Here is a 16,813-nt window from a genome sequence, read left to right on the forward strand (position 1 = left end):
ACTAACTTTGATAGCCATTTCACTAAACCCCGGGATAATGTTTTTGCATTCATGTAAACATCTTAAATAGTCAAAGGTAGGGGGGATTAAATCCTTAAATACACCTCTGGACGCTAGTCGCTAGACTAGCTACATAACCGCAATTGTTGTTTTGTTAAAACTAGCTATATATAATAGCATATTTTAATCATTTACCATTAATGCGTATTAAAAGTGGTTACATAATATTCTCTCTGTCGCTGTCTCTGTTTCCATTTTATTGTTTTTTATGTAAACAAAATGTCTGCATTTTGTTGCTGTTTCTATTTTGACGCCAAATTAAAAAAATCAGTTTGTTGCTGTTTTCTTTATTTTTTGTTTTGTCGGCTTGGTGTAAACCCGGCATTAGGGTTTTGTTAGAGATAATATCATTCCTTTTGCTGGCTATAGTTTGATTCACGCGGACGCCTCGAAGATTTTGCTCCAATACAATTTTACTTAGAAAAACGACACTTGCGATTTTTTTTTAACTTAGAACAAACAAACGAATTCTCCGACGAAGAATAACACGGTTATAAGGTACATGGACGAAATTAAATAATGCTATTACTACGATTATTGAAAATATTCTGTGTTTGATGACCGATAAATAAAATAGAATAGAATACAATTACGAAAACATTATGTTTGATAAGTATTTTCTGTAAAATTACAAACAATTGCTTATTGCCATAATGTAATTTGTAACACTGTTTAAAAAAGAACTTTTGTTTCGGCGGTACGGTGCGGGAATCTGTGATTGATTAATAAAAACCCGTGATAATCTAATCAAGCACAATTTATGCGCGTCACTTCATGCATTTAAAACTACCTACACTCCCTAAAGTGACATTAATTTTGAAAAAAATTGCAACTTTCAGATTTTCCCCTTTAGTTACACTATAAGACCTGCCGTTGTGCCAAATTTCACGTTTCTACCTACATGGGAAGTGTTTTATATTTTTAATGATGATGAGTGAGTCAGTAACAAAAATGAAAACTTTGAATTTCTCCCTTTTTGAAAAGGCTTACCATTAAGAGCTCATTTTTACAGTGTGCTAAGGTACTCGAGCTTAATCTTTGTTTCAAATTTCAAAAGCTCATCTTAAGAGGAAACAGAGATATGTGGGTTAGATGCTGGAACTTGCCCTGGCGCACTGCCGTGCGTTCAGATAATCTATACATATTACATAGCAATTACAATATTATTTATATAATTTTATTTTTAGATATAATCATATTTTGCTCAAAATACAAACACTCTTATTATGCTGGAACAGTTAGTGTATACTAAGTATGTAGTATATTATTGTACAATATAATAGTCAAACTATACTCTCATATTTTAGGACTTTTTTCCACAAAGTTTTTTAATGGTTTTCATACCACGAAAATGTACAAAAAATCGACACTAATTATAAAACAATGATTTATGACGTTTTAATAACAATATTATACTGTTTTAAAAACTACTGACTGAACGGTAGTGCTAATACGGAATGTCATTGATACTCAATATTTCATTACTCAGCAGGAAAATTTAATGAGAAATACGTGAACGGGCAAAGGAAAAATAAATTAAATTTAAAAACTGGAGAGTAGTCAACGCCCTTTGTATTATGACTTATATCGATCTGTATTTTAAATATATATATACTCAGCTTTTTCAAACCGACCCTTTGTAGCGTTGCCATTAAAATATTTTTATATGAGATAAATCCTTCTCTCTCCCTCCCTCCCCTTTTAAGACCTGCATTTCATTTCCCCCTTATCGTGAATGTATAATATATATATATATATATATATATTTATTATCTTGGCAACATTTCAACATCCAGAGCATTCCCTGCTTTGTGTGAAGGCAGTACGATTCCATCCGCCGTTCATAAGTTTTGTGCGTTGTAATTGTTTGCGTGTTGTATGGAATTATTATTATCAAATTCCATTAAATACTACCTATCTAATTAACGTCACTAGCATGTAAACTGTTCTATTATTATTCCTGTTCAAACAGAGGCAGTATTTAAAGGTAATTAAATTCCAATTATGTTTATTGTGTTTAAGAAACTTATAAACAAAAGCCTAATAAACTTCTAAAAAAAAAACGCAGCTCGCTGACAAATTTGACGCGCTCGTATGAACGTTTAAAAATGATACTAATAATAGCAATAATTTATTACCCTATAGATCAATCCAAATTCGCCATCTACTTTACTTAAATGTGTAATCATATAATATTGGACATTGATAGATACTTCTAATAAATTAAGTTCAATGTATGTATGATAATTATTTATTAAGTAGATACTTTATGTGCAGTCGATATGTACTGTAAGATAATGCGTTAAGTTTATTTTGGAACAACAACAATACTTTTGACATTTCACACATCTACAGTCTGTAATTAAGTTGTAAACGTGTCTATTGGTCTATTTGTTTCTTTACTATCGTTCTCATCAGTTGAATAGTGAATATTTACACACCATGTGAAGCTGTACGCCAAATAGTTTTTATATACACAACTAGCTGAATGACACGGCATCGCTCGTGTGAAAAATAGTTACACGAATTTTAAATAATGATTAAAAAAATTATTACTAACTATAAATTATAATTAATGTTTTTAAAATACATGTTTTTACTTATATGTATAAATTCGCCAACCTAAGTTTTTATTTGTTAATTATTAAAGTACCTATAGAATTACTATTATTATTGTAGGCTAGCTATTACTTTTGCCCTCGCCTTGTTAAAAATGGAGAAAGATAAGACGCTTGACATTCGGGGTGTTATTTGCAACATCTCTTTAAAAAAAACATAAAAATATTCAAATTTCTCGCTAAAAAACTGGAACATAAAACACGTCTGTTTTTTTATATCCAAGAAAGCATAAGGATAACACTTATATGCCTTAATTTTGTTTTACAGAGGTTTCATACTCTAGTTAATGTTAACATACAACAATAGTAAATACATTCCAAAACGTCAAAATATTATAATTTTAGGTCACCATAAAAATGAAATTTATCACAAGTTATTAAACATTCCAGTAAATTGAGTATTTCCTCGAAAAAGTTGTTTAGAGGATTTACGAAAAGGTTAATGTATTTTTTCGGGACGTACTCGGGATATGCCCAATCTAACATACCTATGGAACGGACTGTGATTAGGGAGGTGTTGGGGACAGAGATTTCCACGGCTAATATTGACTTCATTATCTTTTGCACTTTCTGGGAAATCTTGCACTACAGTCGTAATTCCTATATACGATAACAAAAATAGATATGGCAATATATATTGGTATATATGGGTCAAAACCAACGAACGTTTAACTCGTTAAATTTTTTAGAAAACGCACTGCATGTCTGTTAAAATGAAAAGAATGTTCTCAAATTTTTTTGGTTTTTTTTTTCCATCTTTTTGGGTATGGTCGTAAAAAGTTTTTATATTTTTTTTCTTGACAATTCATTTTTATAAATTTTTTTTATAGATTCTTCGGCCATAAGAAAAAATGATTAAAATCAGATTATGATGTAAAATAATCTCAGCTTTCTGAAAAAAATATTGTTTTATTCTTTCAAGTAACAGAAAGTCATAAAAACTGAGTTTTTAATCTAAAAAGTTAATTTTGTTGTATTGTTTTTAAAATTTGGAAATTGTTTTAATGTTTTTTTAAAATACTATAACAAAATTATAAAAAAAGTGTCAAGAAAAAAACTAAAAATACATTTTACGACCATGGCCAAAATAGATGAAAAATTCGAAAACATTTTTTTTATTGTAACAGAGTAGTGTGATTTTTAAAAAAATCCGGGAGGTCGCTCCAAACGTTCGGTCGTACTCGCCGTTTTGACCGATAATATGTCAACCTATACATTATATACCTAGTACATATAGACTATTGTAACTAGACTATAGTTATTATTTATAATAACAATATTAAATTCCCATCAAATTGCTTTGGTAAAGATGATTTTTACTCTAAAAGTTTAATTTGAAATCATATGTTGCAGTTCATCTATCGCGACATTTGTATAATTTTTAAGCAGATGGAAATATACAGATAAAGCATACCTTGCATTTTTTTTATCTTTGTTACCATGAGAACATTAGTGTAGGAACTCAAAAAACATGTCTTGAATATTTTTAGTCCAATAGTTATATTTTACATACATTTTTATATTATATTTTATGTCGTAATTTTAAACAATTTTACTGAACAAACTTCTGTTGTTGTTTAGCCTATGTATTAACTATATTTGTATAGGTAAAAAATAAGTTTAATCCAAAAATGAAAATATTATTGAATTTCATTACTAATGTTTATGCGTTTCGATTATGTCTATGGACAGTGGAGTTTAGGCTTAAGTCAAAAACACGTTATTCAAATTTGTTATTTAGTTGACAATTTCGTATCTTCATTATGAATTCCGAGGGTAGATCCAGCTGTTCTAGGTACACAGGGGTCCCACAAATATAAGACAAATGAAATAACATTTGTTCTAGTAAATTTTTTAAAAATTATTTTATACTCATTTGCGCTATAAGCACCACGTTTTTTATTGCACTATTATCTATTTAATTTTTAATTTTAATTATTTATAAATTATAATATATATATATATATATATATATAATATAATATAAATATAGTTATAAATAATTATATTTTAATCAAGTTCTACATTTCACTAAGAATCATTTGCTGGCAAATTGACTAATCGACAACTAGTTGTAAATAATTACTTTTAAAGTTATGTAAGTTTAAAGTGTAGGATAGAAGGTGGAGTGTGGTAAATAGTTATTTTTTATCTGCATGCATTACTCTACTGCTCTCCACCTCCCATCCTACACTTTAAACTTACACAACTTTAAAAGTAATTTTCCAAAACTAGTTGTCGACCAGTCAAAATTTCCAGCAAATTATTCTTTTAGTTATCTCGAATTTTTTTAAATAATTAAATAAAGTAAAATAGTTACGTGCAATAAAAAACGTGATACTTTGCAAATAAGTAAAAAATAATTTAATAAAAGAAATCTTAAAAATATTTACTAGAACAAAAGTTATTTAATTTGTCTTATCTTTGTGGGACACCTTATATATTTGCTCTTCCAAACTATGGTTTATCATTAGTGAAAAATAACGTTAAAAGCTAATGAACTATACTAGTTCATTAGTACAGACACAAAAGAAAACGTATCAAATATGTTCTAAATTGTGGTCATGCCAATTATGGATAGTGACGGAGTGAACTAAATAAAAATAAATTGGGCACTTATAAGTTGTTGGCTAGACTGTAGTGAGAATAGGCAATTTTTGAAATTGTTTTCATAATACTTAAAAAAATAGCATCTTGATATATACAAAGTACAAACCTATAAGAAAAACATTTGTTTTTCAAATATAACCTACTATCAAGTATGTTCCAAGTAAAAGAAAACAATACTCTGTGAAATTATTTCGATTTTCTATTATAACTCAAGAAGTTTCAGAAATCAGAGTTCTATAGAAATTAAAGAATTTTTTTTGTAATTGTCAAAAATACAAATTAAAAACGCGTAATAACAAGTTATTGACATTTTATGTCTTTACTTTGGCACACAACCGGAAAAAAACAACATTTTTTAGCGTTACCAAAAACCTAACAAAAATTCGCGTGATCTAGCGGTTTTGAATGAAAGAATTGATAAGGATATGAGATCTGATAAGATATGTGAGATAAGGGATAAGAGATTAGAGATATGTTTTTACTTTGGCACACAAGCGGAAAAATCGACAGTTACCAAAAAACCTAACGGTCCTTATATATATATATCCTAATATCCTCATATATCCTTATATATCGTTATATCCTTATACATCCTTATATCCTTACATATCTTTATAGCCTTATATCCTCCCGTGGTTGCGGACTCGTACGCAAGCTGTTGTAAAGGGATGGTTTTTTTTAACTTCTTTCATGCTCCTGTTTTTGTTTTTATTCATTGTTGTTTTATAATCAGTATATTTTGTTTCAAATTTGATGTAAAATAAACTAGTCTACAATACATAGTGACTTATTTTTCTAAAAAACCTTGTTATATACTTAAAAAGCGAAGTCAAAGTTAAAAGTCAAAATTTTGGCGATTATAATATTAAAGTAATACGTGTGTATTACGCAGAATGTAAATTGTAATTTACTACTAAACTATAATTTCTTAATTTCTGTAGTATTGGTACTCTTTGAGTTATGGTGGATAATCTAAATCATTTACTGAATTTTGTTTTTTTGACTGGGTGGAGGAAATATATTTTTAAGGGGTTACTTTTGTAAAGTACCTATCGTGAAAACGATTTAAAGAAATTGCTTTTTTTTACTACACCTTGGACTGGGCATTATTTAAACTTTCACAAAATATATGCAGATGAACTAAAATATAATTGCATAATACAAATATGTTAAATTTTTGTTATAGATACATTATGTTGGGTAAACTAACCATCATCCTCATGTTTGTCGTCCAGCTAAATTTGCCACTGTCGGCGATGAAGGCTTGCGATTTAAGGCCAAACGGTATAACAACACCGAAAAGCAGAAGTTCGCATCCTTTTAGAATCGTTTTCAAAGGGAACACTGAGACTTATTGGCCTGGAACAACTTATACAAGTAAAATAAAAAGATTACCAAATTCTGATAAAATACATTATTAGTTTAATATTTTTGTGTATACCTATGTCCAAAACGTGGTAGACTTTTGTATTTATACGTAGGAAGAAATTATAATTTTTTTTTAGTTTTGGCTAACCTATTGAAAAGTATATCGGATGACTACAAATTCTTGGAGTAGTTGGAGGAGACAGAACACATGGAAATAATAATAATTAGACAAAATCTCCTTGTTACTTTATGGGTGGTACTAAGAATAGATTTTAAAAGATTTTTTTTTAAAGCAATAATGATAACAAAAAAAAAAAAATTGTTTCTTGATATTGCCTAATAATTATTATTCGTCGAGAATGGAAAAGACTATAACTACCAAGGAAGCAAAAGCTAGGCAATGTTTGAAAAAAAAAATCTAAGAGACATAATACTAAATTTGATTACAAATGAGTAATGACTTTAGTAGAAGTCACTTTCTGGCGTAACTATTGAAATTAATTATTTAATCTTAGATGCGATTGCTAGAAGCTATTGAGTTTATAATGATTTTTTGTGTGTCTGTAGACACGATAACTTTTTTTCCTGTGGACCGAATTTCTCGTGTAGCACCTGTGATAGATCCAGAATTGTGTGCAGATGGTACTTTGGTGGGTCAAAAGTAGAAAAAGTCAACTCTTCACCACTGAAACCGGGTAAAACCCAAAACAAATTAAATAGGTTTTTCAACCATCAACTTTTATTTGCTAATCTTTGCGAAAAACAGTCGGATATAGTCGAATTTGTAAAGAACGTTGATTAGCCATGCTTCTATCCACGCATGCCCTCAAACACAAATTTTAACAATCCCCAGCATTTGGGAAGAATTATGGTTAGTTGAAAAAAAAACAAAAAATATCAGTAGAGCCTGGCTGGATATGAACCAGGCATATTTTAAATACTTTAATTGTTGGTCGAGTACTCTGACCATTAAGCTACATTCATACTTGTATTTATCATAGTTTATTATCAACTATATTTTTCCAAAATATGTAATACTCAAAGCTTAGAACTTAACGTCCGTATTATATCTTTAAGAATTCAACGTGTTCCTCAATAAAGACGTTCGGGTGATGTATGTATAGCATATTTTATTAATATAAAAGCATATAGGGTGGCATGGTGGTCACCTCAGTTACCATTCGGCACCTGAGGTTAAGCTGTGTCCGTTGCTCTTAAACCACCCGGGACTTTTAGTAGCGGCCCATGCCTTGAACCTATCTCATACGTATTTCACACCTACCAACCAAACCAAACCTCCAAAACTAAGCAATAAATAAATTTAATAGGTATATAAGTAGCCAACCTAAAATAAAAATCATATAAATGCTAACTCTTGTTCTAACTTCTTATTGAAAATCAGATTATGGTTGACTGTTGCGGGGTATTTTGTCTTTAGGATGGGGGCGAACTCCTCCCAAATATATGTGCATACTTTTTAATTTTAATAAAATATAAAACTACTTATATCAAGCTTATTTCGTCAAAAACCAACAAAATGTATGGTTGTTATAATACTTATAATGCACAATTGTTTAATAGTTATATTACAAAGTGTCAAAACTACGCAAACGATGACACCAAGTTTTAGTGGTTTTTCTTTGATGGTGGAAGCCGAGGATCACCGAAACTACGATGAGGAGAATGAATTTTTCGCAGGTACTTTTCAACTTACTGGTGATGTGAGAACGAAAATTAGTGAAGTTTGCCCGAACACCATCACTCACACGTCGATGATACCAAAATCGGAAATACAAGTGTTTTGGGTAGCTCCACCGTCTGGTAGTGGCTGTATATTATTTAGGTAAGTCAGCTTTCAATAAATGTTATTCAGTTATTAAGTTTGTCTATTTTTCACCATTTCGCTTTGTTTACGTCACGGTTATTATAGATACATGCTTTATTTTGTCTAGTTGTTCTACCTAGCTTACACTTTTCAATAAATCATTCTCGTTCCATCTTTATTCTTTATGTAAATCTAATAAATTAATTGTTTTATTGTAAAAAAAAAGTTTTAAATTATAATGGTTATCAATTCTTGTTAGTAAAAGTTGAAATATACATTTAATTATTACATCATGATTAATATTACATTGTACCTATTGAGAAAATAGTTCTACATGTTCACGGCTGTATATTTCCTAAAACCTATAAATTACTAATTATTTAGAGTTTAGACGTCCTGTCGCAAATCACCTACATTAGTCACAGTTTTTGGGTTTTCTAGTTTTGTGCGATAATCGCCTTGAATAAAATTATTCATTCTACTGTAAGAAACTTTAGTGTGATTGACATTTATAAAAAAATATGTGATGGTGTTGACAATTTCCAGGGCCACCATTGTGGAATACCGTGACGTTTGGTACATGGACGACGAGCAGCTGAGTAAAAGGATATGTGAAGAAAGCAATGAAAGCAACGACGATAATTCCAACGTAGTATATGAATGTTGTGCATGCGACGAAGCAAAGTTCGAGGTATGATTCGAAGATGATAGGTTAGAATTCAATTGTTTAATAAGTAAGTTGACTGTCGTTTTTTATTTTTTAGCTTACTTTTGAAGGGCTGTGGTCAAGACACACTCACCCAAAAGATTATCCGGATGATAATTGGCAAACCAAATTCAGCGACGTCATAGGTGCTTCGCATACAATTGATTACAGGTGTGCTAGCCTGCGGTTACAATATATTATACACCAATGTCCAATATATAATAAATAATAGTATATACCTAAAATTCGTGTGTTCCTATCGAAAGTATAACAAAACCTTTATTGTTATCAGGTTTTGGGAACAAGGACACGTTGCTTCAGAAGGGATGAACAGCATAGCTCAGTATAGTGCTACGTCTACGTTGGAATCCGAACTGAAATCTAAAGTAATAAAATGTCAATTAATAATAATAGTATAGTTTGTAAACCGTATTATTTATCGTTGTTTCAGAGCGATAAGATCCGGACTATAATCAAAGCACGAGGTATAAGTTATCCTAATGTAACTGGAAGGACTTTTGCTGTGTTTCGAGTGGACCAAGAACATCATCTGGTATCCGTCGTATCATTTATGTGTGCGTACAGGTCTTAATAATTAAACACATCGGGTTTCAAATATTTATATCATTTTAAAATATTAGATCCGTCGCCGGATTGGTTTGTCGGGGTTTCGGGCCTGGAACTATGCTTGCCCAATTGCAATTGGATCACTAACAAAACGGTCAACTTGTACCCATGGGATGCAGGCATCGATAGCGGAGTGACGTACAATGTATGTTAAGACTCATAATATTTTATTAAACTTCAGAATTAGTCTATAGAATACATTATTTATATTTTTAAAGTGTACAATTAATACAAAGTTAAATATTAATGAAATATTTGTACATTTTATGGTAAATAACAAGGAAGTTGCATTATTTTTTGTGTAAAACTAAAGTTTTAACGAGTCTATATTTAACATATTTTTGTTTATTTATTTAGAATATGTGATACCGGTAGTTGATCTAGAAATGTACATAGTCATATGTAGTAGTTCTCTGCCTAAAGACTAACTAGTATACATGTAGAAGCGTACACCTAGTTATTTCACCATATTGTGTTTCATCACTAATTTATAATTGTTTAAACTTGGTATAATGTTTTCTAGTCATCCGATATGCCGACAGTGCCTAGAACGACCGTACAAAGAGTTTGGGTGGCAATGCCTAACGAAACTAGGTCTCCGTTTTACAATGAAGACGGTGTACCGTTAAAACCGATAGCTAAGTTACACCTTACAAGACAACGTCTCTATGAAAAAAGCTGTGTAGAAGAGAATATCAAACCGGAATCGTCTGGTAACTGTTGTTTTTTATTGGTGTGCTTGTAATACTGTTTTGTTAATTTCAGCTTGTGCTGTTGGTCCTTGGTCCGAATGGGACACGTGCACGGCAACATGTGGCAGAGGATACACTAATAGGCGTAGACAGTACCTCAATCCAGAAACTTACAAGCCTCATTGTAGTGAACAATTATTGCAGCGCAAAGGATGCTATGTTCTCCCTTCTTGCACGTTAGTTTTTAAAACCATTTATTAGTTTTTAAACCTAATAATAAAAATAAATGAAGTAAGTTTTACATATTTAACTTTCCTAAATATTAACCCTTCAGTCGTTAATTATGTTGCACAATACTCAAATGATAGCGAATTTCAATTATAGATTTTGCTTAGAATAACATAACACATATTTTTTTCTGAAATAAAAAAGTATCTAGTTATTCGTGTTTATCAGTTCATCAGTTCACCTGGTTATACTTGTGCATGCCCTCATCTAATAATAATTATTATGGCTACTTTGACGGGGTAGCTCGTAGCGACATTCACAGTAATCACTACATACCTTCTCTATATGGTGTAACATAACCCAATGCGATGTTTTTTCACTTGTGCTTTCTTAAATTAATTTTTAGGGAGGATGTGGAAGAAAAAATGAAAATAGATCCGAAATGCGATACGACTGCTTACGGTAAATGGTCAGATTGCTCTGACGAGTGTGGTAAAGGTGTATATGCTCGATTTCGATCACTTTTGAACATTGACGTAACGCTAAATCACTGTATAAATCAAGGGGTGTCGTTGGAGCAAACCGTAGACTGCCTGATGAAACCGTGTATGGACGATCGAGACAACACGGTCAGTAACATTAAATATTTATACATGGGGTGAAGAATATCCTTCGTTCGACTATCACTGTTATAACTTATGTACATATTATGTGAGAGTAAGATGAATTAGTTTTGAAGAGTGCCTGCCAAAACAAAACGTTCCCTTTCTACGGGATTTCAAATCGGATCAACTGCTCTTATATAACAAATTGTGTCTCTTTTTCAACGTTTATTTCAGGATTTGGACGTGTTGTGCAGCAGCTGTCGGCTTTCAAATTGGTCGACATGGTCGCCGTGTAACACTACTTGTGGACCAGGGAGTAGGGAAAGAACCAAAGTCTACATGGGTGTGTCTGGCTCGTCAGACGACTGCGACCCGCGTTGTTTCAAACAGATAATCAACTGCCCCGATAATATGCCTTGTGAAACTACTCAAGAAGTCGGTAAGTTTATACTGCGAGTGTTGTCGAACTAAATTAAACTAACCATAACAAAATTTACACGCTGCTCGTATAGAGGATACCGGTTCGTACGATAACGACGAAATGCTAAAAAAGTATAATGTCTCCATACAACGCATTTATCAATTTACCAAAATAAAACCGATTTTGTGTAACACTTCTCGCGTTTCTTGTACGTTAAAAATTACATGAAATTTTGAAGTTTAATGCATTATCAATCGGCAATTAGTTTATAAATACATAGGAATTGTAATATTTGTAAATTCGTTATTTTAGATTCGACTACTGCGTCACACCAAGAAAGTACTTCCGAATCATCGGCTACTAATGGAATAGATGGAGATACTGAAGCTGATGTAAGTACATGCATATTATACCAGTAGGCAGTAGGTAATAAGTATGTATCAAGTGTTGATCATAATTTGATTTTAAGGAAGGTATAAATTAGGAAGGTAATAAATTAAAACAATATTTAAAAAAAAGTAGAGAATGATATATATATATATATATAACATGGACGAATTCTATTCAAAGGATATCTAGTAATCCGGTGATATACATATTTTCTTGTAAAGAATAGGATGGAAAAGAACATTTATTTAAATAATCCAACTTTGTTTTTAGTATTTATGTAGTATTTTTTATCTAGGTTTCGGATGAATCCGAGTGTAAGATGTCTAGATGGGAAAAGTTTTCAAATTGTAGTGTAATGTGTGGCCTCGGCTTTAAAGAACGAACACGAGAAATAAAAGTAAGCTTAGTTTTGTTTAGAAAATGCTATTATCACTGTTATTATCGCCTGTTTTTTATTTGCTTTTAACTACTTTTAATTACTTTTTAATTTTCGATAATATATTATATTTATATAATATACAGGAGGAGTGGCCGAGTGGGTAAGGCGGCAGTGTGTTAGCGCTCACTGTCGCCGGTTCGACACTAGGTCACAGGCGCTCCGTTTGCTGGGCGAGCAATCGTCCGGTAAAAAGGAACCGCCATCCCCCTCTCCGGCGACGGATTGACGACCCGTCCCGGAAGCGAATTCGTCAAGAAACCATCTCATGATAGCAGCATTAGGCCTTCATGGCCCGTTAAGCTACATGATGATGATGATATAATATACTGAGTTCATTTGATTTTTAGTTTCCTAAGGATCCGCTAGAACAAAAGAAATGCCGAAAAAAGCTGGTCGATCGACGGAGTTGCCGAGGGAAACAGTGCAGTAAGCGCATTCATTTATAACAGTTTTTACAATATTAATTTTTATATTCATTTATATACGGTATACGGTTTTTTTGCTTTAGCTTTGATTTTTTTTATCACGGGACACTCAATATCTCACTAGGTTTAATTAATAATTGAATTTTTTTTTATAGTGTTTTCAAATAATGTGATTTCAATTTTCCACTAATCTTTATGTTCTTACTCCCTTCCCAAACTACCTATTTTTATATCAACTTAAATGGTAACGTATACGTTTCATTAACTTTTTAAATTAAGAATAATGTACTAAACATTTTGACTGGTCGATCACCGGTTTTTGATTAAATTATTCAAGTTATTGAAGTTTCAAGTTTAGGGCAAGAGAAAAGGTGGAGTGTTGTATTATTTTTATCTGTGCGCACTTTCCACCAGCACTTCCCCTCCCGTCCTAACTTTTAAACTCTTTTAACTTAAAAAATAGTGGTTAAAAACTAGTTATCAACCAGTCAAAACTTTTAGTAAAATATTCTTAATTTAAATAGGTAATAAAATATATATGTTACCATTTAAGTTTCAAAAGTTGCTACCAAAAAAACTAATTTGGGAGGGGGTAGGAACATAAAAGTTTGTGAAAAATTGAGACCACATTATATAAATTTACTATAAAAAAAAACAATTAAATTATTAATTAAAACCAGTGAGATATTGAGTGACCCGTGATAAAAGAATCACCCTGTATTTATATATATATACATATTTAATTTATCTATATATTCATAATATAACATTTAAAAATATAGTAATGAAGATAACAAAAGATTGTTAGCACTTAAACAAAGAGAGGTAAAAAAGGTGATTAGATTGAATAAGAGACTGTGGGAAAAAGAACGCATACAAACTATAGAAAGACTTATAAGATTCTGTCTAATATACTTCTGATCAGAATCAATCCATATATTAAAGAAATAATGGGAGAATATCAAGCTGGATTCATGATAGGGAGATCAACAGTTGATCAAATTCATATAGTTAAACAATCAGCTGAGAAAAGTCACGAGTTCAATAAAGATGTACACCTTATGTTCATAGATTACAAAGCAGCATAAGATTCGATTAATAGAGAAAAACTATGGAATGTCGTGAGCCATATGGGAATACCAGCAAAATTAGTCAGAATGATAAAAGCATGTACATATGAATCCAAAAGTAAAGTAAATTTTGGAGGAGAGATATCAGATGAGTTCCCAGTAACGACAGGACTCAGACAAGGAGACGCGCTATCGCCAGCTCTGTTTAATATCGCATTAGAATCAGTTATGCGAAAGGTACTAATCCAAGCTAAAGGAATAAAAATGGACAACAATAATGAATTAACCGTAGTAGCTTTTGCTGACGATATAGTCCTTATAGCCGAAACAGAAAATGAACTGAGAAATACAACTAGCATCCTACTAAGTGAAGGTAAAGAAATTGGTCTGAAGATAAATGAGTCAAAAACAAAGTATATGATACTTTCGAGACGAAATTACAATACTAATTATTTAAAAGTTGATGATTACAAATTTGAAAGGGTACAGAGCTTCAAGTAGCTAGGGGCAGAGATCAATGAAAATGCTAATAGCCATGAAGAAGTTAAAAAACGACTTATGGCAGCAAATAGATGCTACTATAGTCTAATGCCACTATTCAAATCAAGATTACTATCAATAAAGTCTAAAATAACGTTATATAGTCATAATTAAACCAATTGCTCTATATGCATGTGGTACATGGGCCACGACAAAATCGGACGAAGGAAAGTTAGGAGTGTTTGAAAGAAAGATATTAAGAAAAATCTTCGGTCCAAAGAGAAATAACGATGGAGAGTATGAAATGAGAAACAACGAAGAATTGGGTAATCTCTATAAGGAACCTACCATTATTGGGTCCCTGAAGAGCACGAGGTTAAGTTGGGCGGGGCACGTATGGAGATCAGAGGGAATGATTGGATCAATAACTAAATAGAAACTCGACACTAAGAGACCTAGAGGACGCCCCAGACAAAGATGGATGGATAGAGTACAAAAAGACTTGAAACTTTTGAACGTAAGGAACGCACAAGAATGTGCAAACGATAGAGAGCGTTGGAGACAATATGTTGTTGCGGCGATGGGCCTTAAAGGCCTGTAAAAGCCCCGAAGAAGAAGAAGCAAAATATAATATATTATTTATAATATACAAATTCAAATGGCGATGATTTATTATGATTAATATACGAATAAATAGTTATAATTAAATAGTATTTAATTGTTTAGTTTTTATTAATAAATATTATTATTAAAATAAATTTCGGAAATAATTGAAATATTTCATGGCTTGTGAAAATTTCACATGAAATGAAAATGTCTAAATTTTGTTGTAACCATAGTAATACTTTTTTTATCATGTTAACAATTTTAAGTAATCGTAAAGCCGGGTTACTTGGATCATTCATTTTTTTTATAAATTTAATTTAAGCTAATAAATACGGTAATGATGACCAAATGTCTAGAAGATGAAGTTATATCTTTATCAAGATATAAAATATGTTCTATGTATTCTAATTTTTCAGGAAACACAAAAAACGACGCGTTTACGTGAAAAAATCAAAATAGATAAAAATAGATTTGTTCCCTTTCTGTAATTAGCAATTCAGTTATGGTAACCTTTTTTAAAAATAATGTCTATGTCTTAAGATACACTTAGATAAGTATTACTTGGGAGAACCATATTAAATGGTTTTAAATTTCATGTTGAACTCATAAGAAGTAGCTTGTTTTAATTTACATAGAGGTAAATCAGTACTGTCAGACGGCATAATTTACCGGTGCTTACCGGTTTAATGATAAATAATAAATTCTTAAAAAATTATCGAAATCATTAATTTATTACCATTTAGCTATAATCGATCTAATAATATCTCCCTAATATTATTTTCACACGTGTAATGGGGGTAGTTTCAAACATTATTTTGTTTACAATAAAAAAATACCTGATTTACCAAACATTGCATGAACTATTTTTAAATAATAAATGTATTATTCATGCTATGCTTTCTTGTAGCCTACCGATTAACACGGGACTACCGAAACAGTAAGCATCGATTTGTATGATATATACATTAGAATAATCGTTACTTTTTAACTGAGTAAAATAAAATAAAAACTATTCGTTTTCAAATATTTACAGCCATCATAACTGTTAACTAACATGTTTTATTTACAGAGTGTAAGTATTCAGAGTGGTCAGAGTGGTCGCTGTGCTCGGCGCCATGCGGCATGAACGCCGTTCAACAACGCACCAGATTACTTGAAGATCCGTCTCAAATGTGGTGTACCGACAGATTAGAACAACGCATTTGCTCGGCATTAGCTTGCAAATCTTATTAGTTATGACTTGTCCACAATTCGTTTGTTATAGTATCTCAAACTTCCGCTAATCCTAATGATATTTTATTGTGCTATCATTAAAATATTCACTATCTATAATAAATATTATATTGTTAAAGATTAAAATTGAAAATACATATAATATATTGTGTCGATATAGCGTAGCAAGAAATAGCTTAATAAAAAAATGCAATTATTAAAAACAGTATAATATACCGTTTTATAACCTGCGTAATTTATTAATAAGGTCTAAAATTCAAACTGCGTACTAAATTGTGTGAACTATACGATTTCTTAAACTTTTTGAGTTATTATTATATTTTTTAGTATTATTTTGTTCTTTATGAATTATTATAAAATGATTAATTAACACATTAAGTTATAAATTTCGTATTATATGTGTTCAAAAT

At 31.1% G+C, this 16,813-nt stretch overlaps 1 protein-coding gene across 4 annotated transcripts; it reads left to right on the forward strand.

The window, feature by feature from the left end:
• The first annotated feature begins 1,891 nt into the window (after window positions 1-1,891).
• Window positions 1,892-16,703, forward strand: LOC126844655 (spondin-1). Of its 4 annotated transcripts, none has more exons than XM_050582997.1 (18): window positions 1,892-2,047; window positions 6,475-6,665; window positions 8,238-8,499; window positions 9,028-9,172; window positions 9,246-9,358; window positions 9,480-9,573; window positions 9,639-9,762; window positions 9,829-9,959; window positions 10,338-10,527; window positions 10,580-10,742; window positions 11,141-11,363; window positions 11,574-11,778; window positions 11,852-11,968; window positions 12,073-12,152; window positions 12,446-12,547; window positions 12,937-13,015; window positions 16,078-16,107; window positions 16,240-16,703. In XM_050582997.1, exons 2-18 carry the CDS (start codon window positions 6,482-6,484, stop codon window positions 16,401-16,403), a joined length of 2,406 nt encoding a protein of 801 aa, XP_050438954.1. In that variant the 5' UTR covers window positions 1,892-2,047; window positions 6,475-6,481; the 3' UTR covers window positions 16,404-16,703. The 4 variants fall into 4 exon arrangements, with proteins under 4 accessions (XP_050438954.1, XP_050438958.1, XP_050438956.1 ...); XM_050583001.1 differs by having other exon boundaries at window positions 8,355-8,499; XM_050582999.1 differs by lacking the exon at window positions 16,078-16,107.
• The last annotated feature ends 110 nt before the right edge of the window (window positions 16,704-16,813 follow it).

The sequence above is a fragment of the Adelges cooleyi genome, unplaced genomic scaffold (assembly GCF_023614345.1).
Source record: "Adelges cooleyi isolate 19-005CV unplaced genomic scaffold, UGA_ACOO_1.1 ACOO_flye_CR_arks_rails_tigmint_CR_PRNA_651, whole genome shotgun sequence".
NCBI lineage: Eukaryota > Metazoa > Arthropoda > Insecta > Hemiptera > Adelgidae > Adelges > Adelges cooleyi.

Bases quoted from the DNA above. Each gene is read 5' to 3' on its own strand.
- LOC126844655 (XM_050582997.1), top strand. From the start codon at position 6,482: ATGTTGGGTAAACTAACCATCATCCTCATGTTTGTCGTCCAGCTAAAT. The intron at 9,359-9,479 runs GTGTGCTAGCCT...TATTGTTATCAG, and splicing joins TCGCATACAATTGATTACAG to GTTTTGGGAACAAGGACACG. The intron at 9,960-10,337 runs GTATGTTAAGAC...AATGTTTTCTAG, and splicing joins ATAGCGGAGTGACGTACAAT to TCATCCGATATGCCGACAGT.